This window comes from Littorina saxatilis, linkage group LG2 (assembly GCF_037325665.1).
Source record: "Littorina saxatilis isolate snail1 linkage group LG2, US_GU_Lsax_2.0, whole genome shotgun sequence".
NCBI classification, from domain to species: Eukaryota; Metazoa; Mollusca; class Gastropoda; order Littorinimorpha; family Littorinidae; genus Littorina; species Littorina saxatilis.
This window is the reverse complement of record NC_090246.1, coordinates 73,675,467-73,702,156: the sequence shown is the minus strand read 5'-3', so window position 1 is coordinate 73,702,156 and position 26,690 is coordinate 73,675,467. Positions and strand designations below refer to the sequence as shown.

At 41.8% G+C, this 26,690-nt stretch overlaps 1 protein-coding gene across 2 annotated transcripts in view; it reads right to left on the bottom strand.

Annotated features, from left to right (window-relative positions):
• LOC138959697 (tumor necrosis factor receptor superfamily member 16-like) overlaps positions 1 to 26,690 on the bottom strand; it is a 63,160-nt gene that overhangs the window by 22,703 nt on the left and 13,767 nt on the right. For both annotated transcript variants that reach the window (XM_070331290.1, XM_070331289.1), the window contains exon 2: positions 1,625 to 2,354. In XM_070331290.1, the coding sequence (XP_070187391.1) occupies positions 1,625 to 2,354 (730 nt within the window). The remainder of the gene's footprint in view (positions 1 to 1,624; positions 2,355 to 26,690) is intronic.

The window sequence follows — 26,690 nt, the reverse complement described above, 5'->3', positions numbered from 1 at the left end:
AGAGAGAGATAAAGAGACAGACAGACAGAGAAAAAGTGAGAGAGAAATAGAGAGAGGGTGAGAGAATTAGACAAGAGATAAGATTTTTACTGAAAAAATATTACAAACATTCACCAGACATAAGGCCAAAAAAAAAAATTGTCTGTTTAGGGTAACCCGACCGACCCTATCGATTTGGCGCCGACCCAAAAACTTTTTTTGATTTAAAAAAAAAAAAAAAAAAAAAAGAGGTAAAAATGCTAAAAAGAGACATTTGGCGTTTCTTTCTCTCCCTTTCTCTCTGTTTTATTTATACGTTAGTTTTGAAACATGTATTCAACAAATATAAGAAGTGAATGTTCAGCCAACATAGCATTTACACAAAAAAAAAAAAAAAAAAAAAAAAAAAAATATTTACCTACCTACCGACCCTACTTTTTTTGGTCATGTTACCCTAAACAGACAATTTTTTTTTTTTGGCCTAATGAAATAAGAGAGTAAAATATAGTAATCAGCAATAGCATCTAATTTAATTCAGCACACTCAATTTGTAGAAAGTTCGCAAGTGTGTTAATAAAGTTTCTCTAATAACTTTAGCGAGTGAGTTCAAGACACTACTGTCAGACATGTGTATGCTCGTTATATAGATATTTGTTCGGGGAGAGGGGTGAGACATTTATTGGGGTGTCGTGGATTGATAATTACGAATTTAGAAAGAAGAATAGCAGTATAGTTCTTCTGTTCATAAATGACCTGCTTTATTTTGAAGCTTTATTTCATATAGCGGCAATATGTCTTAATGTTGTATGAATTAACATAATTACTTTGAGTGCTCTTTTGTAACACTTAGAAATGGCTTCATTGTATTAGCACTTGGAGTGTCCCATTGTCAGTTTTGATGTTTGAATGTGTGCATAAAAAAGTGATTTTTCCAAAATGTACAAAGCGTTTGATCTTGACAGTAAATTTATATTTTTAGAAACTGTCTTGCATAGTTAAGTTCCGAAACATTAGCAACACAATAACTATGAAAGATAACACCTTATACGTTGGGATGTTGAACCTCAGTTATAGTTTTTGTTTGGTTTTCTTTTGCAAGTCTTTAATTTTGATATCAAGTTTTTGGCACTTTTGTGTGTGCGTTTGTGTATGTATATGTATATGTATGTGTGTGTGTGTGAATGATCCTTTACGAGGTTTTGCAGTTTATTGTGTGGATGCGTCTTCACATACGAGCTTTTGACACTTGCAATAATAAGCGTTTCCAACAAAGCTATCCAAAGTATTTCCAAATGGCGCGAAGAATTTGTAACCATGCAAAAAAACGTTTCGCGCCAAACTGTCGGATACGAGGTCTTGCACTGACAGCGACGATAAGGGAGAAGCTCAAAGCTTATTGAAAAACGGATGATTTCCTGACTTCTAGAAAATACGCTTTGACAAAAACTTCAGCTTACAGTGTATAAAACCGGGAAAAGGGGTCAAACCAGTTCCCCCTCGCCCATTTCCCTCGTTATCCTTGTGGATAAAGAATGTCTCTTCTTCTCTCCTGTTTTGTTTATAGAATTGAGTGTGCTAGAATATTACAAAGATAATAAACGTATAAGATAGTGTGGACAAAAAGAAAACAGAAAACAAAACTCACATTTGCTGAGGCAGATGGTGTCCTGAGTGGCCGTGCACTCCTGCAGCATCCTCTCCTCCTCGCTGCACACTCTGCACGTGCGGCACGGGTCTGTTGCGCTCAGCACGTCAGAGTAGGTACCGTTGTGACACTTGTGGCACGCCGTGTTGCCCAACCCGCACGGGGTTTGAACCCCCCAGCCTGCGGGACACATGTCACACAACTTGCACTGCCCGCTGGGCCGCGCCAGGTAGAACTCGTCCTCACACTCGCACACCGTGTCGCGGGTCATGTTGCACGCGCTGACCAAGCGCGAGTTCTTCGGGCACGTGCTGCACGTCCGACAGGGCTGGTCGAAACTACGGCTGGCCGAGTAGGTCAATCCTTCCTGACACTGTTCACAGCCGTCAACCACGACGATCTTGTCGGCGTTGCTGTTGTTGTTGTTGTTGTTGTTGTTGTTGTTGTTGTTGTTGTTGTTGTTGTTGGCGGGAGCAGTGACGACGGTGGTAGAGTCATCGTTGCCCTCGCCGTTGTTGTCCTTGTCATTGACGCTGGGGACGGAGAAGGTATAGCTTGCGCACGGTCCTGTGGCTCCAGCCCCGGTGGGACAGGTCCGACAACACCTGCTTGCTTTTTGCGACCAGTGGTCCTCCGCCGGACAGGGAGGGTCTGTGGAGGACGGAGCTGGGGGTACGGCGGTCAGCTCACTTTGGTTGAAAGGCGATGTGCTTTTCCCTGTGGCCGTCATCTGAAACAGGGACAGTGATAGCATATGTGAGTGAGTGATGATTATTGAAGGCAGTTTTTTTCTAAATCTCTGTATCTCCGTCTGTCTCTGTCTGTCTGTATGTCTGTCTGTGTGTGTGTGTGTGTGTGTGTGTGTGTGTGTGTGTGTGTGTGTGTGTGTGTGTGTCTCTCTCTCTCTCTCTCACACACACACACACACACACACACACACACACACACACAGAGTCCCCCTCCCTCCCGCGCCACGTTCTTGCTTTTTCACACTACCCTTCAGTTATATCTAATATTCCTACAGAACGAACACCAGCCCCTACACCTACCGATTCCTCCCCACTCATGACTATCGTCACGTATCTTCAACTTAGTCACACTTCAAGCCAATTTGTTGACGAAACAAAGCCAAAGGACCCCTCTGGGCTAATGCGAGAAGTCGATGCGTGCAAAGCAGTGGATCACATCATGTTTGTCTTATAGGACACAGTGGCCCCTCAGCTGTGACTGCACAACTGCCTTTGATCTTCCATGTATAATAAGGGTTCGGGGCTTATGAAACAGCTTTGCCCTGCAGTTCGGCGTTTGTTAATCACCCGTCTGGGTGGTAGCGTCTGAAATGTCAGCTGCATCATAAGCTCCAAGCCTGGATCCCTTTTGGGACCGCTGCGTTCAGACAAGACAATAGCATTGCGTTGCAGCTTTCATACTAATTCAGCTAAACAAAAACATTTTTGACAGAACAATGGTATTTTGTAGTCACAATCCTTCCATTAGAGTGCAATGTGGACTACGGATTGCCAAGGCAGCCACGCATCTATTCAGTCTGTTTTGCACGCAGTACATGTACGGAGGAAACAAGTAAAATAAGTGCATTTCCCATTATGTGCACGTGGAAGAAGAGTAAGTGTGGGGAAGGTTGAAATACCGACATTGAGCCATATATGTTCGAGGATCTTAAAGAGTGGACTCTCCAACCAAGTGGAATAATTATGGAGAAGGCCAAAGCTTATAAAAAAACCGGTAATTTTCCAGACTTCTAGAATTTAAGTTAAGTATTCAATGTCCAGTAAAATATGATTCCATTGTAAAAACGCTATAAGCTATCAAAATAACAAACGTCTTGCAACAGCACAAATCAGTGTCGCAGACGTTAACGTCCAGTACAGGTGAAAATACACAAAGGGAAAAGTATATAATTATACACTCCGAGTGTATACAGAATCGATAGGTCTGTTTACACTCCGACAATGAAATGCTTTGTTACAACTCTAATCCAATGACATGCCCCCGTACAAGTCGTTAGGAAGTAGCCAATGAAAACTTAGTCTGAAGAATTGACTTCCGCCATCTCTTTTTCGGAGTGTAAACAGGGCTGGCAATAATGTACACTCACATGGTATACAACCATTTCTAGCTCCATACACACTCAAAGTGTGTTCCAAACTCCGACAATAAACTGCCGTGTAGCATCAGTTTTGTGTGTGTGTGTGTTTGTTTTTGTCTGTGTTTGTCCCTAGCGTACTTTGATACCATGAATCGAAAATGAAGCGTTCCATCGCAAAATGGCGTCGAATGACGCTCCGCCCAGAGTGTTGATGCGGTTCAGTGTCTGGTCTTTAATGTACACCCCGAGAATGTAATCTACGTTACAGCAAAGGCTGTGCAGCATCAGATTGTTTTCGTTTTTTTGTACTCTTATAATCAACTGCTCTGCGTTCCCATCGCAAAGTGGTGTCGAATGGCAAATTCGCTTCGCGACCGGAAGTTAACGCCGGAGTGTATACAGGGTCAGAATCTTGTATAATGTTACAGTAAATTCTCAAAACCAGGACATTTGCGAAATCCCTGAAAATTTCAATAAATTTATGAATTTCCTGTTTCACTCAGGGATTTCACAAATTTCCTAAAAATTCTAGGAAATTTGCGAATTTCCTGATTTCAAGGGGCAGGAAATTAGCAAATTTACTGAAACACATTTGAAGGGAAACAAGTGCTTTGTTGGTTGCTTGTGAACCATTTAATGATTCTGGTTTCCTTATATTAATGCAAGTTAAACACTCATATTTCTCTCTCTCTCTCTTCTCTCTCTCTCTTATACTGTCATGTTTCCTAAAAATTTTATTATAAAATCTGAACGAGTACATTAAAAGGTACATTGTGACATTCATATGTCTCTGCTATACTGTCATGTTTCATAGAATTGTTAACATAAAATCTAAAGGAGTACATTACAAGGTACATTATGACACTCATTTCTCTCTCTCTCCTTTTCTCTGTATGTCTCTTTTACTGTCCTTTTTGCTTGAAAATATTAACATACCATTATGACACAGGATAAAAACAAAACACACAGGGCATGTGGCACGTAATATAAGCATTCGCTTGAGTTCGTGTCCCTATTATTTCTCGTTTTATTATTGTCTCGTGTTTAATTGAATAAAACCGTGTTTAAACCAGGACATATGGCAATGAAAATGTCTTCATGGTGCGTCTTATTTATTGGTGCAGGATGGCTGCTGTGACATCTTGAGTTGCACATTAGGGGAAGGGCCCCTAATATGGACCACTTTTTGTTTATTGCTGATAACTAGCTTGTTTTCTTGCGAAGAAGTTTCATTTTGTAGTTGATAGTCCTTCTCTCTTAGTGTAACAGTTAGGCCTAATTAGAGTGAAATAGCTTTGATAGACCGTCAGCAAAAATTAAATACAGAACAAAATCACAAATGGTCCATATTAGGAGCCTGGGCGCCCAATATGGACCAGTGAAGCGGCCTTCACCAATCAATCAATCAATCAATCAATGACGCTTATATCGCGCATATTCCGTGGGTACAGTTCTAGGCGCTCTGCAGTGATGCCGTGTGAGATGAAATTTTATACGGCCAGTAGATTGCAGCCATTTCGGCGCATATTTACCTTTCACGGCCTATTATTCCAAGTCACACGGGTATAGGTAGACAATTATTAACTGTGCCTAAGCAATTTTGCCAGGAAAGACCCTTTTGTCAATCGTGGGATCTTTAACGTGCAAACCCAATGTAGTGTACACGGGGGGAGGGTTCGGACACCGAAGAGAGTCTGCACACAAAGTTGACTCTGAAATAAATTTCCGCCGAACCTGGGATCGAACTCACGCTGACAGCGGCCAACTGAATACAAATCCAGCGCGCTACCAACTGAGCTATATCCCCCGTCATCACTGTAAAAAGCCCCCTTTACTTCAAAATAACATGATACAACTTAGTGTGCAAGTCAGATTTAGCTGTTTCGGGTTGATGAGAGCATTGTTTGAAGCACACCAGGAAACTGAAGAAGCTTATCAAAAACAAAGTGAAAATAAGTGAAATTATCAACTTCCACCAAAAAAAAGACTATTTGTTATATTTTTTTGAAATCTCGAGGGCTAGTTATAGGTTATTTTCAGCAAGCTTCTTAATGAATTAATTAAAATTGCCTTTAGTTTTTATTTTCTTCGATTTGTTGAAGGTGGTCCATATTAGGGGACTCACACATACTTTTGAGGTTTTGCTATTATTTTTTGTTTGCAGTAGAAACTCGGGGTACACACTGTTAAAATGTAACAAATACTGTCTTAGCTGTCATACATAACCATTTTTGTGTTATGAAAGCTTTGGCTGTGGACAGAAACGAGTCCGTTCTATGCGGCACATTTAGAGTGAACGCTGCCAAAAGTAAAACAAGTCGCGTAAGGCGAAAATACAACATTTAGTCAAGTAGCTGTCGAACTCACAGAATGAAACTGAACGCAATGCAAGTTTTCAGCAAGACCGTATACTCTGATCGTAGCATCGTCAGTCCACCACTCATGGCGAAGGCAGTGAAATTGACAAGAAGAGCGGGGTAGTAGTTGCGCTGAGAAGGATAGCACGCTTTTCTGTACCTCTCTTCGTTTTAACTTTCTGAGCGTGTTTTTAATCCAAACATATCATATCTATATGTTTTTGGAATCAGGAACCGACAAGGAATAAGATGAAAGTGTTTTTAAATTGATTTCGACAATTTAATTTTGATAATAATTTTTATGTTTTTAATTTTCAGAGCTTGTTTTTAATCCAAATATAACATATGTATATGTTTTTGGAATCACAAAATGATGGAGTATAAGATGAACGTAAATTTGGATCGTTTTATAAAAAAAATTTTTTTACAATTTTCAGATTTTTAATGACCAAAGTCATTAATTAATTTTTAAGCCACCAAGCTGAAATGCAATACCGAAGTCCGGGCTTCGTCGAAGATTACTTGACCAAAATTTCAACCAATTTTATTGAAAAATGAGAGCGTGACAGTGCCGCCTCAACTTTCACGAAAAGCCGGATATGACGTCATCAAAGACATTTATCAAAAAAATGAAAAAAACGTCTGGGGATATCATACCCAGGAACTCTCATGTCAAATTTCATAAAGATCGGTCCAGTAGTTTGGTCTGAATCGCTCTACACACACACACAGACAGACAGACAGACACACACACACACACACACACACACACACACACACACACACACACACACACACACACACACCCATACACCACAACCCTCGTCTCGATTCCCCCCTCTACGTTAAAACATTTAGTCAAAACTTGACTAAATGTAAAAAAGCGAAAAAGCCAAACGATTTTGAGGTTTGTGTTTCTGCAACTGTTTTGACATGTGCAACTTATCCAGAGAGGGTGAATAAAGCGAATGAAATTGTTTTGAGCGCTCTAGCGCCGTTAGTTTGTCAGAACAGGAGGTGGTCCATATTAGGAGCCGGTCCATATTAGGAGCCTTTCCCCTACTTGTGCTTTGTAGCACTTGCATCGATTTGTTTTACATTTTTTTTCGACCCTGCACAGCTGCATTTCACAAAGCCTTGCCCGCCTGATGCTGACTGTTCTATCACGGCTGACCGCAACGACACAGCCTTGTCAAGAGAGACATCTTCTTCGGTTATGAACGCGCTTGATGACGTCGACAGTTTCCTCGATCCCCCAAGCGGGTTAGGGGGACGAATTGACCCGATGCTCCCCAGCATGTCGTAAGAGGCGACTAACGGATTCTGTTTCTCTTTTTACCCTTGTTAAGTGTTTCTTGTATACAATATAGTCAATGTTTGTAAAGATTTTAGTCAAGCAGTATGTTAGAAATACTAAGTCCTTTGTACTGGAAACTTGCATTCTCCCAGTAAGGTCATATATTGTACTACGTTGCAAGCCCCTGGAGCAATTTTTTTTATTAGTGCTTTTGTGAACAAGAAACAATTAACAAGTGGCTCTATCCCCCCCCCCCCCCCCCCTCCCTTTCCCCGTCGCGATATAACCTTGAACGGTTGAAAACGACGTTAAAAACCAAATAAAGAAAGAAAGTTTCCTCGATGGTGACATAGTAGACAGGTTTTTTTCCAGAACAATTCCTCTTCTTAATGAGCTTTTCAACATGACCACACTGTTTTATTTTCCTCACGTTGTCTGAACAGTTCTGTGGTGAACTTCAGTTCAACATCTGCATTGCCTGCCATCCTGTTGGGCTTGCCTATCAGCAAAATGAACCAAACGCGGACTGAACTGCAAAGGCTTATGGTCTGTCAGACTTGGTAGTTCAGGTGTGATCTGTTTTTACATGAGTTTTCGTGATCCCAACACCAAAAACTTCTTATGATTTCTTTTCACGTTCCATTCATGTGGCTGGCGTGGCGGGGTTGGTAGTGTGTCGGACCCAAAAATTGAAAATGTTCGGTTCAAATCATGCTCAAATCAACTTTTTTTTGTCTTTTCTTCTGACAGCAAATCTATCAAAATCACAAATGAAAAATAAAGAAAACTCTTCTTTTTTTTTTTTTAAAGAATTTTACACATTTACTGAAACGTTTTTCACTGTTCAGTAAATTTGTGAAAAAATGGCATGCTCATTTCAGGAAATTCGCAAATTTCCTAGAATTTTTAGGAAATTTGTGAAATCCCTGAGTGAAACAGGAAATTCACAAATTTACTGAAATGTTCAGGGATTTCGCAAATTTCCTAGTTTCGAGAATTTACTGTAACATATACATTCCAAGTGGGTATAGCCAGTGAGGTACACAAAATGCGTGTTCAGTTCCGTAGCTCTCCCCATCTAGCCAATCATCTTTCCGCTTCAACAAGCTCACTGTGCGCACCGCTGGCAACGAAAGGCGGGAGAGGGGGGGGGGGGGGTATTTCTTACATATCTGGCCACCCATCTAACGGTACGACGAGAGCCGGTATCTTTTGGTATCTTCCACCTTATCTAGCCAATAAACGTGGCTCAATAGTACCTACCCCTTTGATACTTCGCCCTTCGTGGAGCACATTTTTTGTTTGTTTGTTTGCTTAACGCCCAGCCGACCACGAAGGGCCATATCAGGGCGGTGCTGCTTTGACATATAACGCGTGGAGCACATGGGTATCTAACTTGAAAGTAAGTGCAAGATCCTAGTACTCGTATATATCACATACACACTGAAGTAATGGGTGTTGTTGACGCATTATGGTGATACAGGCACTAAAAACGGCTTTTGTTGGTTTGAATACCGTAGAGAAACTCGTCCGCTGGATCAGTCCTGAGATTTGTCCATCACTTCACGGATATCAGACAAGCTTGCCATGCTTCTTGCATCATTGAATGGCACGGTGAATAATAACTCCCGAATTACAACAGTGTCAATCTAAAGTAAACTTCTTCTCAACAAGGTTTCATCACATTTATGGAAAAGCGCGATGGACTACATGAGGAAACAAGAAATTCCTCCGAGGTAGGAAAAACACCCCCGTCAAAGGGAAATAACCTTCTCAGTTGGTGGCAGTGACTGAGTGAGAATGGTTATTTCCCTTTGACCATTAAGATGTCCCTCTATAAGTCCTTGTATAATTTTAATCCACCAATAACTCCCTAACCGTGTGTTTGACTGGTCCCAATTTTTGTAAGGACCGTCTCAGGAATGTATAGAACCTGTTCACCAAGTTTGGTGACGATCGGTCCGTTCATTCTTGAGATCTATATGCGAACACAAACAAACAAACAAACAAACAAACACATCGACCGAAACCTATACACACCCCTATACCGGGGGTGTAAAGACATGATACATGTACTTTCGTTAATGGCAAATATAACTAAGTACTCTAAAATCACTCCGGCGCTGAACTGTTGCTGCTGGTACTGACTTTCTTATATCTAAGAACGTGTGGGGGTGTTTACGTGTCTGTGTCTGAGCTGGCCTGTCTTGGTGTCTCAGTCTGTTCCTGTGTCTTTGTCCTTGTCTGTCTGTCTGTCTGTCTGTCTGTCTGTCTGTCTGTCTGTCTGTCTGTCCGCATACAACTATTTCCCCAATCCCCCCATGTCTTTGGTTGTAAATCAGTATCTCATCTGTCACTCGACACATTTCTGTCCGTTTGTAATTTCAATCTGTCCTATAAGCTGACGGATACGCTCAACACATCCATTATTCGTGTGTAAACGCCTGAAGCTTCTACTGCATCCCACTTAATTTTCATCCGTTCAAAAGTAATCCTAGCCGCGTCCACTTTGCAAGGTTAGATTCGAATCCAATAAACACGATTAAGAAAGCTTACACTCATTTCGCTCCCAACGACCTGTTCACGACCCTATGAAAAAAAAAAAAGCAAGCAATGAGTAGGAGCAAATTAATCACCGGCGTATTAATCATCATCAAAATGTGAGATGACGAGGCCACACCATCCGTTAAAATTAATATTAAAAGTCCTACGGTTTTGAGCCATTAAGGACTTGAGTGTTTGTCCGCTTTCAAAAAAAAAAAGAAATAAAAAAATAAGGAGAGGAGGGCAGGGGGTGGGGTTGAGTTGATAATGCTCTGTTGAATTTGTTAAAATGAAAAGTAGTTAAGATGTTTCTTGGTATAAGAATTATAAGTCTGTATTCTATATTTTGAATAACGGGTTTGTAAAATGATTTTTTTTTTATTCAAAACGAGTTAGAAAGGGGAACCTTTCCCATTCCTACAGGCACCAATTTAAGGCACAGGCTTGACTTCTAATCTGAGGTGTTTGAAGCCTGTGTGTGTCTGTTTCTGATGTTGAAGGCATGATAATTAGTATGTACATTTCCAACGCTGTGTATCTTGCTTTCACACATTTTCTAGCTGTGTTCATTTTTATAGCTTTGAATTCGTTCATTTCGGGGTGTCATTTAAAGTACTGAAACGTGTTGGTGTGTGTATGAAGGTATTTTTTCTTCGGCGGGGGACAACCGGTGCAGAAAAAAAAACATATTCCAATAATGAAAAAAACAATTATAACGTAGTGGCATTGTAAACAAGAACTAACAACAATGAAAATGACAGAAAAACATGATGTTTTTGTCTGTCTGACCGTTATTGCGCGTGTGGACATACTATGGTCAGTGGGCGCACGCACGAGAACGAGAGATAAGCGCACGTTTCTGCCTGTCTGTCAGACCAGTCATGCGTGAGTGAGCCCGACCACTGTCTGTTTTGTCAACAAACCTATCGACACTGTGAAAGATTGTGATGGTCACTGTGACATGGACATGTATGAAGGGGAAAGCGCTGAGGGGGGAGGTACGGACGAGGAGCGAGCCATCGAAGACACAGCTGTACAGGCCGGCTTTTCCTTGGACGAGATCTTTGACCAAGTTGGTCACGTCAAGGACAGAAGAAAGCAGGAATACCTGAGAGACTGTCGGCGTAATCAGCGCTTCTATAATTGTAGTGACAGACAAGCGATACGACCAGCAAGTACTGGTTTGTGAATCAGATGACTTGATCCTGAGATACGACATGACAGAGAACAAAGTCACAAACTGGTACATCAAAATGCACAAGACAGTCGTCACACAGCTTGAAGACTACACAGAACGATGCCTGCGCAGATGGACCCCCCTGACCAGTGAGGAAGAAAGGTGGCATGCGACGAAAAACTTGAACATTCTGGCGGAGGTTGTGAGACGGTACCTCTGTCAAAGTTAAAGCAACTACACGGTTTGTCGTACAAGGACTGTATGTGTGACGGACATTTCTTACACACGTGAGCACACAACTCGCTATCGGACTTTCCAGTAGCGAGAAGTAAGTGTACATCATTCGGTGTATCTCATACGTGGGATTTGTGTCAACAACATTTCAGGACATTTCTGAAAACTAAATTGGAGGTAACCACTGTCAAAGTACTTATAGGGGTTCTAAACACAGTTCTTTCCCATAGACCGTTCGGATAAGTTACTACCACTGTGGCAGTGAAGGGGTTAAGAAAGCAAAATGTACTTCGACCTCCCTTCTTCCCACTCCCTTGCAAAAGGCTGTCAGCCAATATGCATTTAACATTCGTATTCGTATTCGTATTCTGTCTCAGTATCTCTGTCTTTGTCTCTGCCTCTCTCTGTCTCTGTCTCTCTCTCTCTCTCTCTCTCTCTCTCTCTCTCTCTCTCTCTCTCTCTCTCTCTCTCTCTCTCTCTCTCTCTCTCTCTCTCTCTCTCTAAAACAAGGTCTACGTTTTCACACTGGCTTTCATCTTCAATCTTTCAAAATTTTACGAGATGTCATCACCTCTCTCCATCTGACAATTTATTTCACAACTCTGCACTCTTTGATCCTTACTTGTGAAGCTCACTCCACAAGATGGACATATACAGGGTGACCCAAAAAAAAGAGTACCCAAGCAAAACGTCATAAATTGAACAAAAATAAAGCAATCTTCATAAAATTTATTTACACACACAAGTAGCCTCTGCAAAATTTTAGCGTTCTAGCTTGTCTTTCAGGAAAGTTATGCTCATTCTACAGAACATGCTCCAAATGGCCTCCGCGCCGATTCAGGCAAACTTGAACTCGCCGCGCAAAGTTATCAATCACCCGCACACACTCCTGTTGCGAGATTCCGCGAATGGTTGTTGTGATGGCTCGCTTGAGTTCTGCGATTGTCTGTGGGTTGTTCCTGTAGACGTTGTCTTTCAGGAACCCCCAAAGATAGAAATCTGGGGGATTTAAATCCGGGGGAGGCCATTTGGAGCATGTTCTGTAGAATGAGCATAACTTTCCTGCAAGACAAGCTAGAACGCTAACATTTTCTGTTGAAATCATGCAGAGGCTACTTGTGTGTGTAAATAAATTTTATGAAGATTGCTTTATTTTTGTTCAATTTATGACGTTTTGTTTGGGTACTCTTTTTTGGGGGGGTCACCCTGTACATAAACTTGATACAGACTCCAGTCCTTAAAAGTACAGGACCTCCGAACAACATGACTTAGCTTACACAGTTTTCTCGGTTGAAGAAGAAAGAAAATAACAATAATGTACATTGAATTCAATTATGATGATTTATATGATTTATATGAAACGAGTTCTGCAGTTCAGTCGTGACATAATTTAGTTCCTCGGACAAAATGTATGTCTCTTGGCAATAAAGGGAACAGTCTTGTGAGTGGAGCTAGCTGTCATTTAAATCTCAACAGGAGAAAGATTTCAACAGGTTTCACATGCTTAACCCGGAGCTGTCGATTTTAAATGATGTTTGAACGTCACTCGCACACAACTCGTTTCCTCTGGGACATCAAAGATGCCCCAAACGGGAAAAGGAAGGCGAGTCGTTCAAAAGCGGCCATGACTCAACAGAAGCCGTTTTACGAGACTTTAAACGGAATGAAGGTGTTTCATCGCCACCAAGGCCCATCCCAGCAACACGGTAGCGAACCTGCGGAAGTCCAAATATGCGTGATGTCCGAAGGACATGTGTAGTTATGGACTTAAAGAGATTTGCATGGAATGTTTTCGCGTGGCGACACAGACTAAGGAGAGAGCATTGAGGGTAGTCGATCCATGCTCAAGCTATACTCCTGACCAAACTGGCAGCTAAAAGTTTTTTTTTTTTTTTTTTTTACAAATACAGGACTGGAACAAGTGTATGAGAAGGGGGGAGGTCAATCCAAATGAGGCAGGGATACAGGGGCTGGCCAGGAAGGGGAAAGGGGGGGATGCTGCCCAGATGCTGTTGAAATTAAAGCATTTGGAAGGGAAATTTTGGATCAATACCTTGAGAAAGAAGGTTACATTTGCCGGGTTGGGTGGGGGGCTTTCCAGAATCCAGGAAATCCCCCCCCCCCCCCCCCTGCATTTAGATCGAGCCCTGACGTAAACACGATACTCGCCAAATCACAATTACAAACCAGGTGTGTGCACGCACAAATACGAATGAATGGTTGTACTGGTGACACAGTGTTGTCAACGTATGATGATGCTGACAATTTAAGCGTGGACGAGCGATTGTATTAGCGATTATAATAACGGAACTCTCTCACAGTCAGGGGTATCTATATATATATATATATATATATATATACAGAGACACACACACACTCACACACATCGACCCTATTGCGTGGAAACTATCGACAACATCTTACGCCAACCCCGCTGTTTTCCAATATCCCAAGCTGTAATGACAGATATATATACCAGTATTTCCTTTAAAACTTGTGTCAGCTTGCTCTCTTTGAGGTGCCATTCACCTCGAATAACTGATACCACACACTGGCCATTGTCAGTGGGAGTTCTCGGCCTTTTTCTGCCACAAAGAGTTGTCGTTCTTTGATCTTCCTGTGATCACGCGTTTTTACGTGTTCTGCTTGTTGGTCGACATATGTGGGTTTTAGTGTTCTTTTTGTGCGCAATACAATTGCATGAAGTAGAGGTGGGTTTTTTTAGTTCCTGAGTTTTCAAGTGTCTTTTGTCACGTCTGTAACGTGCACGTCCTGAAAGAAGTTTTAGAACGTGTTCTTTTCTTCTTCTTTTTCTGTCTCGTTTTTTTTTTCTTTGACAAACTCAGTTTTTTTTGTTCCGTGATTGTTTTGCTTTGATGTCGGTGTCGTTTCAAGACAAAGCCGGTCTAGGGAAACTAAGTGTTTAAAAGACTCTTTGCAAAATGTCAACGTTAGCTATTATGTGTCCTTAACTTGACAACAACAAAAATATGGAGAACATGTGTGTGTGTGTGTGTGTGTATTATGGCAAAAAAATACCTGGGACGATCTGTTACACTTAAAATCCTTTCTTTTTTTAAATAAGAAAGTGGGTTTTTTTTTTTAATCTGAGGAGCTCTAAGTATAACCCTGGAATAAATCATGACAAATTGATGCAACATAATTATGTGTAGATGGGCATAGTTGTCTTAATGAAGTCCGGTTGAATTTGAAGGGGTGAATAACATATACTGTACTTGGAACATGGAGAGGATTTTTTACCAAGTTAGCGGCACAGAAATTGAGCTTGATGGTTACGAATTGCAAAAAGGTGACGTGCGGGACACTTGCATGCTGATGGTTAACATTCTACCTACCTACCTACCTACCTACCCCCCCCCCCCCTTCTTTTCTTTAAGACTTTGCATTTGTAAATTTACCTAAGTTTCAAGACTCCCAAAATTTAAGAGCTTATTTAATCAAATTTTAAGGTCTTACATCGGGGGGCGGGGGGGGGGGTCTAATGTTGCTGACTGGCCAACTGACCCACAATGTGACTTACCAAAGTAATATATAACTGCATGATTGACTAACTCAATCATTTATTGCATATACATCAAAATGGATGAATGGAATGAATGAATGAATAAAGATCGAATGAATAAATGAATGAGGGAAGGTAGCAGTGATTGAGAGACAACGACTGATTGTCTGGGGCAAACTAAACATTTTCAAGCGGAGATTGTTTCCGACAGGGACATGAATAAATCATCAAAGCTGCAAGAGCCTTTGATCTAACCCTCAGTGGAGCGTGGTACTAGCAATCACGATTGAAATCCATTCACTGTGCTCGGCACTACAGACACACTTCATACATTAGCAATAACACGACACACGCACGCGCACACACACACACACACACATACGCACGCACGCACGCCCGGACACACGCACGCACGCACGCACACACACACGCACGCACGCACATACACAAACAAACGCACGCGCGCACAAAAGCACGCGCGCACGCACACACACACACACGCATGCACGCACGCACGCACATACACACACACACACACAAACGCACACACACACACAAACACACGCACGCACGCACACACACACAAACACACGCACGCACGCACACACACACACACACACACACACACACACACACGCACGCCGCGAGAATTAAAAATAAAAAAAATTACATCAGCGCAAAGTGGTTCGTCTACGGCTGTCATTTCACACACCGCTGGCTCCTAAAGTCTTTAACGTCCAATTTTCAACTCCAGCCTGGTGCAATGCGTCTTTTTGATCACAAACCGTGCCGCCGACAAAAACATTGCTTCTGTCTCCGCTCCGACGCTTTTGTGATGAAATGGCGTGGGGCAGGGATGCCTTGTACGCTCCGCGCTGTACTCTTTCATTAGCACTCTGTTCGCTGGGGGAGTCGTCGTCAGCGACCCGCCTCGTTAGACCCCCCTTGCAAGCTCTACCTCCCAAGTGGGCGCTAAATTCCAGGTATGCCTAAATGAATCGCTGGTGATTGTCATTTTCTGGTTCCACAATGGTTGGCCGATCTCGCGAAATCTCTCGAGATTTCACGGTGGGTTTTATTGGCGGAAAGGGACGCGGACAGTGGCGGGTTTCGCTTTGGTCACGTTCGTTGTCACACAGTGACACAATTTTTGATGACTCGATGTTAATCATTCTCTATTGAAGATTGTTTATGGGGACCTGGGAAAGAGGAGGAAGGGGGTGCTTTTGTAGAACCATTTTTGTCATTGTGCTTGATTGCGTTCATTCAGCGGCGTGCGCATCGTTTGTAACTAGTTTGTCATTACAGCGTACAATACGTGCCTCAGCCAGTGCTAATGAAAGAATACAAGCAATTTAAGGCCCCCCCTCCGCCACACACACATACACACACACACACACACACACAACCGACGCATAAACAAGCTCGCGCGCACACACACACACACACACACACACATATACTTATAGGGAACGTCCCACTAGTCCGAGGGTTCACTAGTCCCTAGTCCGAGGGTTCACTAGTCCGAGGGTTCACTAGTCCGAGGGTTTACTATAGACGCTTGATTTTTCCAGTTCGTCCCACTAGTCCGAGGGTTCACTAGTCCGAGGGTTCACTAGTCCGAGGGTTCACTAGTCCGAGGGTTTACTATAGACGCTTGATTTTCCAGTTATTATACCGCCCCTTAAAAGGCGGTATATTGGTTTCACTGTGTCTGTGTGTGTGTGTGTGTGTGTGTGTGTGTGTGTGTGTGTGTGTGCGTGGACCCTCGGACTAGTGAACCCTCGGACTAGTGAACCCTCGGACTAGTGGACCCTCGGACTAGTGAACCCTCGGATTAGTGAACCCTCGGACTAGTGAACCCTTCTACCGGTAGAAAGTCCGATCAAACTTTCTATCAGTAGAATCGCCGATTCTCCTCGTAAAAAGATTGATCGGACTTTCTACCGGTAGTATCGGCGATTCCACCAGTAGAATTGACGATCGGCGATTCTACCGGTTGGCAATGTTTGATGTTTGTTGATTTTTATATTTAGTCAAGTTTTGACTAAATATTTTAACATCGAGGGGGAATCGAAACGAGGGTCGTGGTGTATGTGCGTCTGTCTGTCTGTCTGTGTGTGTGTGTGTGTAGAGCGATTCAGACTAAACTACTGGACCGATCTTTATGAAATTTGACATGAGAGTTCCTGGGTATGAAATCCCCGAACGTTTTTTTCATTGTTTTGATAAATGTCTTTGATGACGTCATATCCGGCTTTTCGTGAAAGTTGAGGCGGCACTGTCACGCCCTCATTTTTCAACCAAATTGGTTGAAATTTTGGTCAAGTAATCTTCGACGAAGCCCGGACTTCGGTATTGCATTTCAGCTTGGTGGCTTAAAAATTAATTAATGACTTTGGTCATTAAAAATCTGAAAATTGTAAAAAAAAATAAACATTTATAAAACGATCCAAATTTACGTTTATCTTATTCTCCATCATTTGCTGATTCCAAAAACATATAAATATGTTATATTCGGATTAAAAACAAGCTCTGAAAATTAAATATAATTATACAAATTATTATCAAAATTGTTTTTTCGAAATCAATTTAAAAACACTTTCATCTTATTCCTTGTCGGTTCCTGATTCCAAAAATATATAGATATGATATGTTTGGATTAAAAACACGCTCAGAAAGTTAAAACGAAGAGAGGTACAGAAAAGCGTGCTATCCTTCTCAGCGCAACGAATACCCCGCTCTTCTTGTCAATTCCACGGGCACTGCCTTTGCCACGGGCGGTGGAGTGACGATGCTACGAGTATACGGTCTTGCTGCGTTGCGTTGCGTTCAGTTTCATTCTGTGAGTTCGACAGCTACTTGACTAAATATTGTATTTTCGCCTTACGCGACTTGTTTTATTGGTACTGTTGTACAGTTGTAGTATAGCACATTCGCAACGTTCGCCTTTCTCCAAACTGAGAGCGGAGAGGATTTTCTCGTATCTCTCTTGGTGGATGCTCTCTGCTAGCCCTGCGACAAGTTTGTCGTAGAGTTCGTAAAATTTGTCCCTCTGCTCTTGACCGTCCATTTTCTTTGCTCGAATTACAAAGTGATCCAAGTTTCAACTGTTTGACAAATTGTATCCCACACGGACAGAAGGTCGATGTTAATTTCAATTCTTGTGAACATTGTGAGCAATTGATAATGCACCACAAACACGAGATTTTCACCAGTGATTTATTACTTTTTGAGTCACTTGAGAAAAAGTGACTCTATGTAATCGGTCAGTGTTAGTCTGTCCGGCCGGCCGTCCGTAGACACCACCTTAACGTTGGACTTTTCTCGGAAACTATCAAAGCGATCGGGCTCATATTTTGTTTAGTCGTGACCTCCAATGACCTCTACACTTTAACGATGGTTTCGTTGACCTTTGACCTTTTTCAAGGTCACAGGTCAGCGTCAAAGGAAAAATTAGACATTTTATATCTTTGACAAAGTTCATCGGATGTGATTGAAACTTTGTAGGATTATTCTTTACATCAAAGTATTTACATCTGTAGCCTTTTACGAACGTTATCAGAAAAACAAGGGAGATAACTAGCCTTTTCTGTTCGGCAACACACAACTTAACGTTGGGCTTTTCTCGGAAACTATAAAAGTGACCGGGCTCAAATTTTATGTGAACGTGACTCATTGTGTTGTGAATAGCAATTTCTTCCTGTCCATCTGATGCCTCATATAATATTCAGAACTGCGAAAGTGACTCGATCGAGCGTTTGCTCTTCTTGTTAAATCTCGTGAACAGTGTTGACATCTGTAGAAAGTCCGATTCATCTCGTGAAAACATTGATCGGACTTTCTACCGGTAGAAAGTCTGATCAATGTTTTTACGAGAAAAATCTGACTTTCTACCAGTAGAACGACCGATCGAAGTTTCTACTGGTAGAAAGTCCGATCTGAGTTTCTACCGGTAGAATCGCTGATTCTTCTCGTCAAAACATCGATCGGACTTTCTACCGGTAGAAACTCCGATCAGGCTTTCTACTGGTAGAATCGGCGATTCTATATATACACATACGCGCGCGCACACACACACACACACACACACACACACGATCAACCATACACATTAAGACACACGCGCGCACACACAACTTTATACATGGCAGCCATCAACATACAAAGAAAGTCAGGGGAAGAAATTATACGATCGTCAACATACAAAGAAAGTCAGGGGAAGAAATTATACGATAACGGAGGGGACAGCAGAAGACTAGGGAAGGGTTGGGGGGGGGGGGGGGGGGGCGTGATGGGGTAGAAGATTAAGAAGGACAAGGTGAGAGGGTCACGACGTAAGATTGAGTGCAAACGCCTTTGGCTGGGCAGAAGAAGAGGTCAATATTTGTAGCGGGACAAGGATGGACTCGTGAGGCGCAAACACAATCCCGCCAGCTTTCCCCACTGACACACGGTCAGCTTGGCCATGGTCACTACGTGCACAGAGAGAGAGAGAGGGGGGGGAGGGGGGGTACAGGCAGATCGACAAACAGACCGACCAACAGACAAAGAGACAGAGGGAGAGGAGGATGCAGAAAGGTATAGATTGGTTGATTGGTTGATTGATTGGTTGATTGATTGATGGATGGATGGATTGATTGATTGATTGATTGATGGATGGATTGAGCGAGTGAGTGATTGAATGAGTGAGTGAGTCAATTAGTGAGTAGGTAGATAGTTGAGTGTTTGAGAGAAAAAATGAGTGGGTATTGAATTTATTATTTGATTTATTGATTCATTAACTCATTGATCTTTAATCAAGTTGAGATATAGAAGAGTTCAGATATATTGCGAACATTACTTTAATTGATCATCATGCCTATCGAGTGGAGAACATTAAAGTGAAAAAGCTAAGTGGGATAATCCAGGTAAAGTGAATACCCCACATTCCTTCTAAGGTGTAAAACGATTAAAAAAATTATCTAAATAGAACTTCCAGTTTAGCGTAGCAATAAATATCGAAAGTCGACGCTTCAACAGCATCAATTTGATACTTGACATACACGCTCTGACTCTTAAATGTATATTCCTGAGGCATATGTTCCTACTTCTGACAGAGTGTTAGCAAAAATCACGAATAGCTGTCTCAAAAAGAGCCTGTGTTGACCATGATTTTGACGGGAAGCAAAATGTATTAAGCTGTAGAAAAACGCCCTTTTTCAAACAAAATTCTTCTTGTTTCTCTGACCATGATTTTCACGAGGTGAAAATAAATCAAGCTGTATAAAAACGGCCTCATTACTCTTTCTTTTTCTCCTTGTTTCTTAGGGCGGTTGCCAACATTGATAGCGAGGGGCGATGTCTGAAGTGCCTCCCGTGTTATGAAGTCCTAAACACTGATTGGAAACAGGAAGGAATGAGAGTCTGGCAACAAATTGCACTCCAAGAACAAGCAAGCCTTCAAGCCTTCAACTTCCTCTCCACCCGGCCTTACCCTCACCCCTGCATCCCCCGCCCAGACACGTGCTCCTCCTCATCCTGATTCAATTTCCCATCACACCCCACCCTCTCTCTTTCATCTACATGTTTCCACCCTCGTCTAGCACTCGTATCAGACAGCCTTAATTAATGAATCTGGTTTAATCACCGTGCTGCAGCTGCCTTTTTCTCTTACGGAAGGGGGAAGGTATGCAACTAGGGTAGGGGGTGGGGGTGGGGGATATGGGAGGGGGGGTGGGTAGTGCGTGTGTGTGTGTGTGTGTGTGTGTGTGTGTGTGTGCAGGGCTCCCCACGAACGCCCGTCATATAGGGTCCATGGACCCCCTTAGCAGAGTTCTAGAGGGTCCCAAAAATCCCGGGTTCCCAAACCCCCTATTTACATATAACACATTGTGATCGCCAATAATGTGATATGAACTGGGTTTTTTTATTACCAGAATATAAGAGGAGGACACTTCAACTATACCAAGTCAAATGCAACACACACGAACATTTTGTTCCTGCGTGAAAATGGAATAATTTGTGTTTGCACTTTGACTTAGCTGACGACTAAAGTCTGAAAAAGTATACGGGACGCACGACAGAGAAAATTGAGTGCGTACCGGGACCCGCTCTTTGTAGGTTAAGTGCGTCCCGGGACCCCCTCCATGAATTTCTAATACGTGGTTTCGTCTTCTAGTGCGTATAGGACGCAGGGATGCGCTCTATGGGGAGCCCTGGTGTGTGTCTGTGTTCGTTTGTCTGTGTGTGCGTGTGTGGGAGTACGTGGGTGGTATGTTGTTTATTTCATTTATGTTGTTAATGATGTGTCGCCGTCTAAAGTGGATTGAGTTTTTTTTGCCATTAAATTGAGTGGAGGGGGGGGGGGGACAAAGAAAAACAAACAAACAAAATTAAACAAGCCAAAAAAAAAGATCAAAACTGCAACACTAAATAATAACTCAAAACTAATAGGTTTCGTCGATTGCTGTCCTGTTTTACATTCAGTTAAGTATTAATTAAAAGTGTTAACGAGGGCGGAGGGGACGACGTTTTTATCCATAGGTATGTGCGTGTGTCTGTCTGTCTGCCTGTCTGCTTGCCTTTCTGTCTGTCAGTCTGTCTGTCTATGCAAAGTGTTTCTCAAAAAACGACCAAACTGACTTTTTATTCTTCACATGTGCACAAAACAACAACAACAAAAACGCCGACAAGGGGCACAACCGCGATGTTTGCGAGCAGAACACGGGCACGCCAATCTGCCAGGGCTTCCGGCGGCTAACAGGCAAACACTGGTGTCTTCAGCCAGCTCAACTTTGGAGGATTTGCCCGTGTTTGAACACAAATCAGTGGATCTGTCACCAATGACGAAAACTTGCCTCAGCGGACAGGGCTATACCTCCGACGCTTCGTTCCCAGTATAGGCTCTCACCTTTCTTTACTTGGACCCTCTAAACTGCCATTTGGGCTTCACTTTTGTTGCACTTCTTTCCATGCCCCCCCCCCCCCACCTTGTTTGCCGCTGATTAAAAATGGGGGAGCATGTCTAAACGCAAGGAGGACAGAGTGAAACGGTCACCCACGACTACTGTCTATATATTACATATTGACATAGTTTTCAAAGCTCTACATTACTAAAATGTTGACCTTTAACATGTGTACTGCGGCACTTTTTAACAGCCCAAATTTATCCTTTAATACATTTTCAGCCATGTTCCGTCACTTAGTTTTGTTTAAATGTTTATTTTTTTTTTCGTCGTGGTCAATGATCATTCTCGTAAAAGCTGTCCATATCCAATACACTCATCTCATCTTGCTCACAGGTACACGCAAACACACACACACACACTAAACTTGTCAACTTCGTCTTTATCATTAGTAAGTTTAATACGTGCATCTCATGAACACCTGAAGGTCATCTATCATCAATCCTATTTTAAAAAGCGGGCGTTTAATTCCTACTCGCGTCTGATGTTCCGATTCAACTTTTCTTGGTGCAAACGTGCAATTAATGAGAAATTAATACACGCAAGATGGACATGCTTAATCGTGCAGGCACTACAACTGGGTACGTGTTCACTTTGCCATTGAAGAGAGGAATTCTGAGGCGACAACACCTGACGAAATATGACGACCTTGTACGCAACCCCACCCGGTCTGCACCCATGTGACTTTTTGCGCTAGACTTCTAGACGTTAAAAACACGCAAAAATCAGATTCCGTAACTTTGACTGAGTGAACAGTACGCCTGTCTTTAAAACCGTATCTGTCAGCTAAAACACAGGAAGTGATTTCCTTTTAACGAAGATTAAAATGCACTTGCTATGACCGAACTGTTGCTTTTGAATTAAAATTAAAATGTTGAAGGCCGGGATACTTGGCATCCCCAATACAGGACAAAAATCAATATATCAGTTCTCATCTTGCCGTTTAGACAAAAAGCAAAATGGCGCGTGGTAAGGTTAACTTTAAGATTGACATTAAGGTTGAAAAAATATACCTGGGGAATTGATGGGTTACGGTTATGAAGGTTCTGGTGATGTACCCCACATTAGACCTAATACTGCCTGGTCCGTAAAGCATACGTCGTTTGAGACAAGTCTTAATTTCAATAAACAAGAGTCCGTTAACTGAACTGGGTTGCTGCATGCTGCCACAACGTACTATTACTGCATGTGTATCACATTTTTGTTGTTGAAATCACAATAACATGAAGTAAGACAGGTTTGAATTGAAAACGACGACAGCGCGTCAGTAAATAGTGTAGCAGAAGACGGGCCTTTTGCGTGTGTGTGTGTGTGTTTCTGTCTTCCCCAATTTGTGTCAGTGCTGTATCGGTGTCATGCCTTAGTTGAATTAATGAAGCTTCAAGTAGATATGTTATAGCGATGTTGTTTGTTTGTCTGAAGGACCGCACGCTTGAAATATGAGCACATGTAAAAAAAAAATAAAAAAAAAGACATACACGTTGCATCCTTACATCAAAACAAAACAAAGCAAGAAAACAAAATCGCCGGATGAGGGCTTATATCCTCCTCTTTGAAATCTCACAGCAGTTTTAACCTTTCAACCTGCGGTGTCTTAACGCGACTCTTTTCTGTCTTACGCTGATGCATGCATGCACTCATTTATCATGGCGGCTGCACCGTGTCGTTACAAGAGTTGCCGCGCTTGCTAGCCTTGAACCGAGCGACCCCTATAGGTGAGGCCTTCCGGCGACAAAGCTCAGGAAATGAGGCTTAAGGCCACGACACACACTCACGCGTTTGAACAGTTATCCTGTCGGACTCCCCATCCACGGACTGTGGGTTTGACGGAAGGATAACGCACCGTGTCTTCAGGTTCTTTGACTTTTTTTCTGATTTTTTTTCTGAATATTTTTTTTTGGGGGGGGGGGGGGATGCTATCTTATAGCTTATATTGACTATTGGGACAAGACAACTCGGAGGAAGGAGTTGGTGATGCTTGTGGTGGTGATATTGGAGATGATAATGATGAGGAGAACAAGGACTACGATGACGACAACGATGAAGATGAGCCAGGCGGAAGAAGGACAAACAAGTCGCGTAAGGCGAAAATACAATATTTAGTCAAGTAGCTGCCATTTTTCAGCAAGAGCGTATACTCGTAGCATCGTCAGTCCACCGCTCATGGCAAAGGCAGTGAAATTGACAAGAAGAGCGGGGTAGTAGTTGCGCTAAGAAGGATAGCACGCTTTTCTGTACCTCTCTTTGTTTTAACTTTCTGAGCGTGTTTTTAATCCAAACATATCATATCTATATGTTTTTGGAATCAGGAACCGACAAGGAATAAGATGAAAGTGTTTTTAAATTGATTTGGACAATTTAATTTTGATAATAATTTTTATATATTTAATTTTCAGAGCTTGTTTTTAATCCGAATATAACATATTTATATGTTTTTGGAATCAGCAAATGATGGAGAATAAGATAAACGTAAAGTTGGATCGTTTTATAAATTTTTATTTTTTTTTTACAATTTTCAGATTTTTAATGACCAAAGTCATTAATTAATTTTTAAGCCACCAAGCTGAAATGCAATACCGAAGTCCGGGCTTCGTCGAAGATTACTTGACCAAAATTTCAACCAATTTGGTTGAAAAATGAGGGCGTGACAGTGCCGCCTCAACTTTCACGAAAAGCCGGATATGACGTCATCAAAGACATTTATCAAAAAAATGAAAAAAACGTTCGGGGATTTCATACCCAGGAACTCTCATGTCAAATTTCATAAAGATCGGTCCAGTAGTTTAGTCTGAATCGCTCTACACACACACACAGACACACAGACACACAGACACACAGACACACAGACACACAGACACACGCACATACACCACGACCCTCGTTTCGATTCCCCCTCGATGTTAAAATATTTAGTCAAAAATTGACTAAATATAAAAATAGAGAGAATGGAAATATATTGCAGTCCTAACATAAACAAGAGCACCAACAGCGATTGGTGTGTAAGTAACAGGAGGAACATGCTCCCCTCTTTTCCCTACTTCCTACTTATTATTCCCTCGAAGTTCTTCGTCTCCTGTTGCTTCTGCACGTCTTTATCGCTTCCCCTCCACTCTTTCTTCTTCGTCTTATTTCATCTTCATCCTGCTTTTTGTTACATTTAGTCAAGTTTTGACTAAATGTTTTAACATAGAGGGGGGAATCGAGACGAGGGTGTGGTGTATGTGTGTGCTGTGTGCGTGTGTGTGTGTGTGTGTGTGTGTGTGTGTGTGTAGAGCGTTTCAGACTAAACTACTGGACCGATCTTTATGAAATTTGACATGAGAGTTCCTGGGAATGATATCCCCGGACTTTTTTTCTTTTTTTCGATAAATGTCTTTGATGACGTCATATCCGGCTTTTTGTAAAAGTTGAGGCGGCACTGTCACACCCTCATTTTTCAATCAAATTGATTGAAATTTTGGCCAAGCAATCTTCGACGAAGGCCGGACTTCGGTATTGCATTTCAGTTTGGTGGCTTAAAAATTAATTAATGACTTTGGTCATTAAAAATCTGAAAATTGTAAAAAAACAAAAATTTATAAAACGATCCAAATTTACGTTCATCTTATTCTTTATCATGTTCTGATTCCAAAAACATATAAATATGTTATATTTGGATTAAAAACAAGCTCTGAAAATTAAAAATATAAAAATTATGATCAAAATTAAATTTTCGAAATCGTTTCAATATCTATTTCATCTTATTCCTTGTCGGTTCCTGATTCCAAAAACATATAGATTGATATGTTTCGATTAAAAACACGCTCAGAAAGTTAAAACGAAGAGAGGTACAGTAAAGCGTGCTATGAAGCACAGCGCAACCGCTGCCGCGCCAAACAGGCTCGTCACTTTCACTGCCTTTTGCACTAGCGGCGGACTACGTTCAGTTTCATTCTGTGAGTTCCACAGCTTGACTAAATGTAGTAATTTCGCCTTACGCGACTTGTTTCCCTTTGTTCTCGTCCTCCTTTTACTCTTCGTCTCTTTTCTCTTTTGCCTAGTCCTTCTCTTTATTTCTTACAATTATTTTTCCTCTCGTCTTTCAGCTATCTTTGTACGTCTTCCACCTCCATGCTTGGCACGGCCTTTTACTTCATACTCTTCCCCTCCTCCATTCTCTTTGGGTCATTTCGCTTCGTTCCTTTCTGAATCGACAACAATTCAGAGATAAGTCACAGCAGCATTTACCATCGACTTCTGTTTGTTGTGTATCTTGTCTGACATAGACATAGACATAGACATAGACATAAAAAAAAACCTTTGTTATGTCAAATGATATGTCGAAGTTCTTGTGCATATTTCCCCGTCTTGTGTAAAATTAAACGTTCCATAAAATTAACATGTTCGGGGTTTTCAATAACTTTCCTTCATCACTCATGTTTCGTAATAATGAAAAGATCAGTCTGGATACACAGCAGAATAATGGATAGAATGGATGGATCAGTCTGGATACACAGCAGAATAATGGATAGAATGGATGGATCAGTCTGGATACACAGCAGAATAATGGATAGAATGGATGGATCAGTCTGGATACACAGCAGAATAATGGATAGAATGGATGGATCAGTCTGAACACAATGCACATCTTGTTCCTTTAAAGAGATAGCGGTTCTAAAACTGGACTGGACTGGCTCTTCCTGGCGGATCTTTGTTCAGATTTTTATTTATTTATTTATATGGGAGATTTTATATAGCGCTTGACGTTCTCTAAGCGCTTTACATATTAATTTCTGCCGTGTGAGATGGAATTTTTTACACAATATATCACGCATTCACATCGGCCAGTAAATCTCAAGCCATTACGGCGAATAATTACTTTTCACGGCCTATTATTTTAA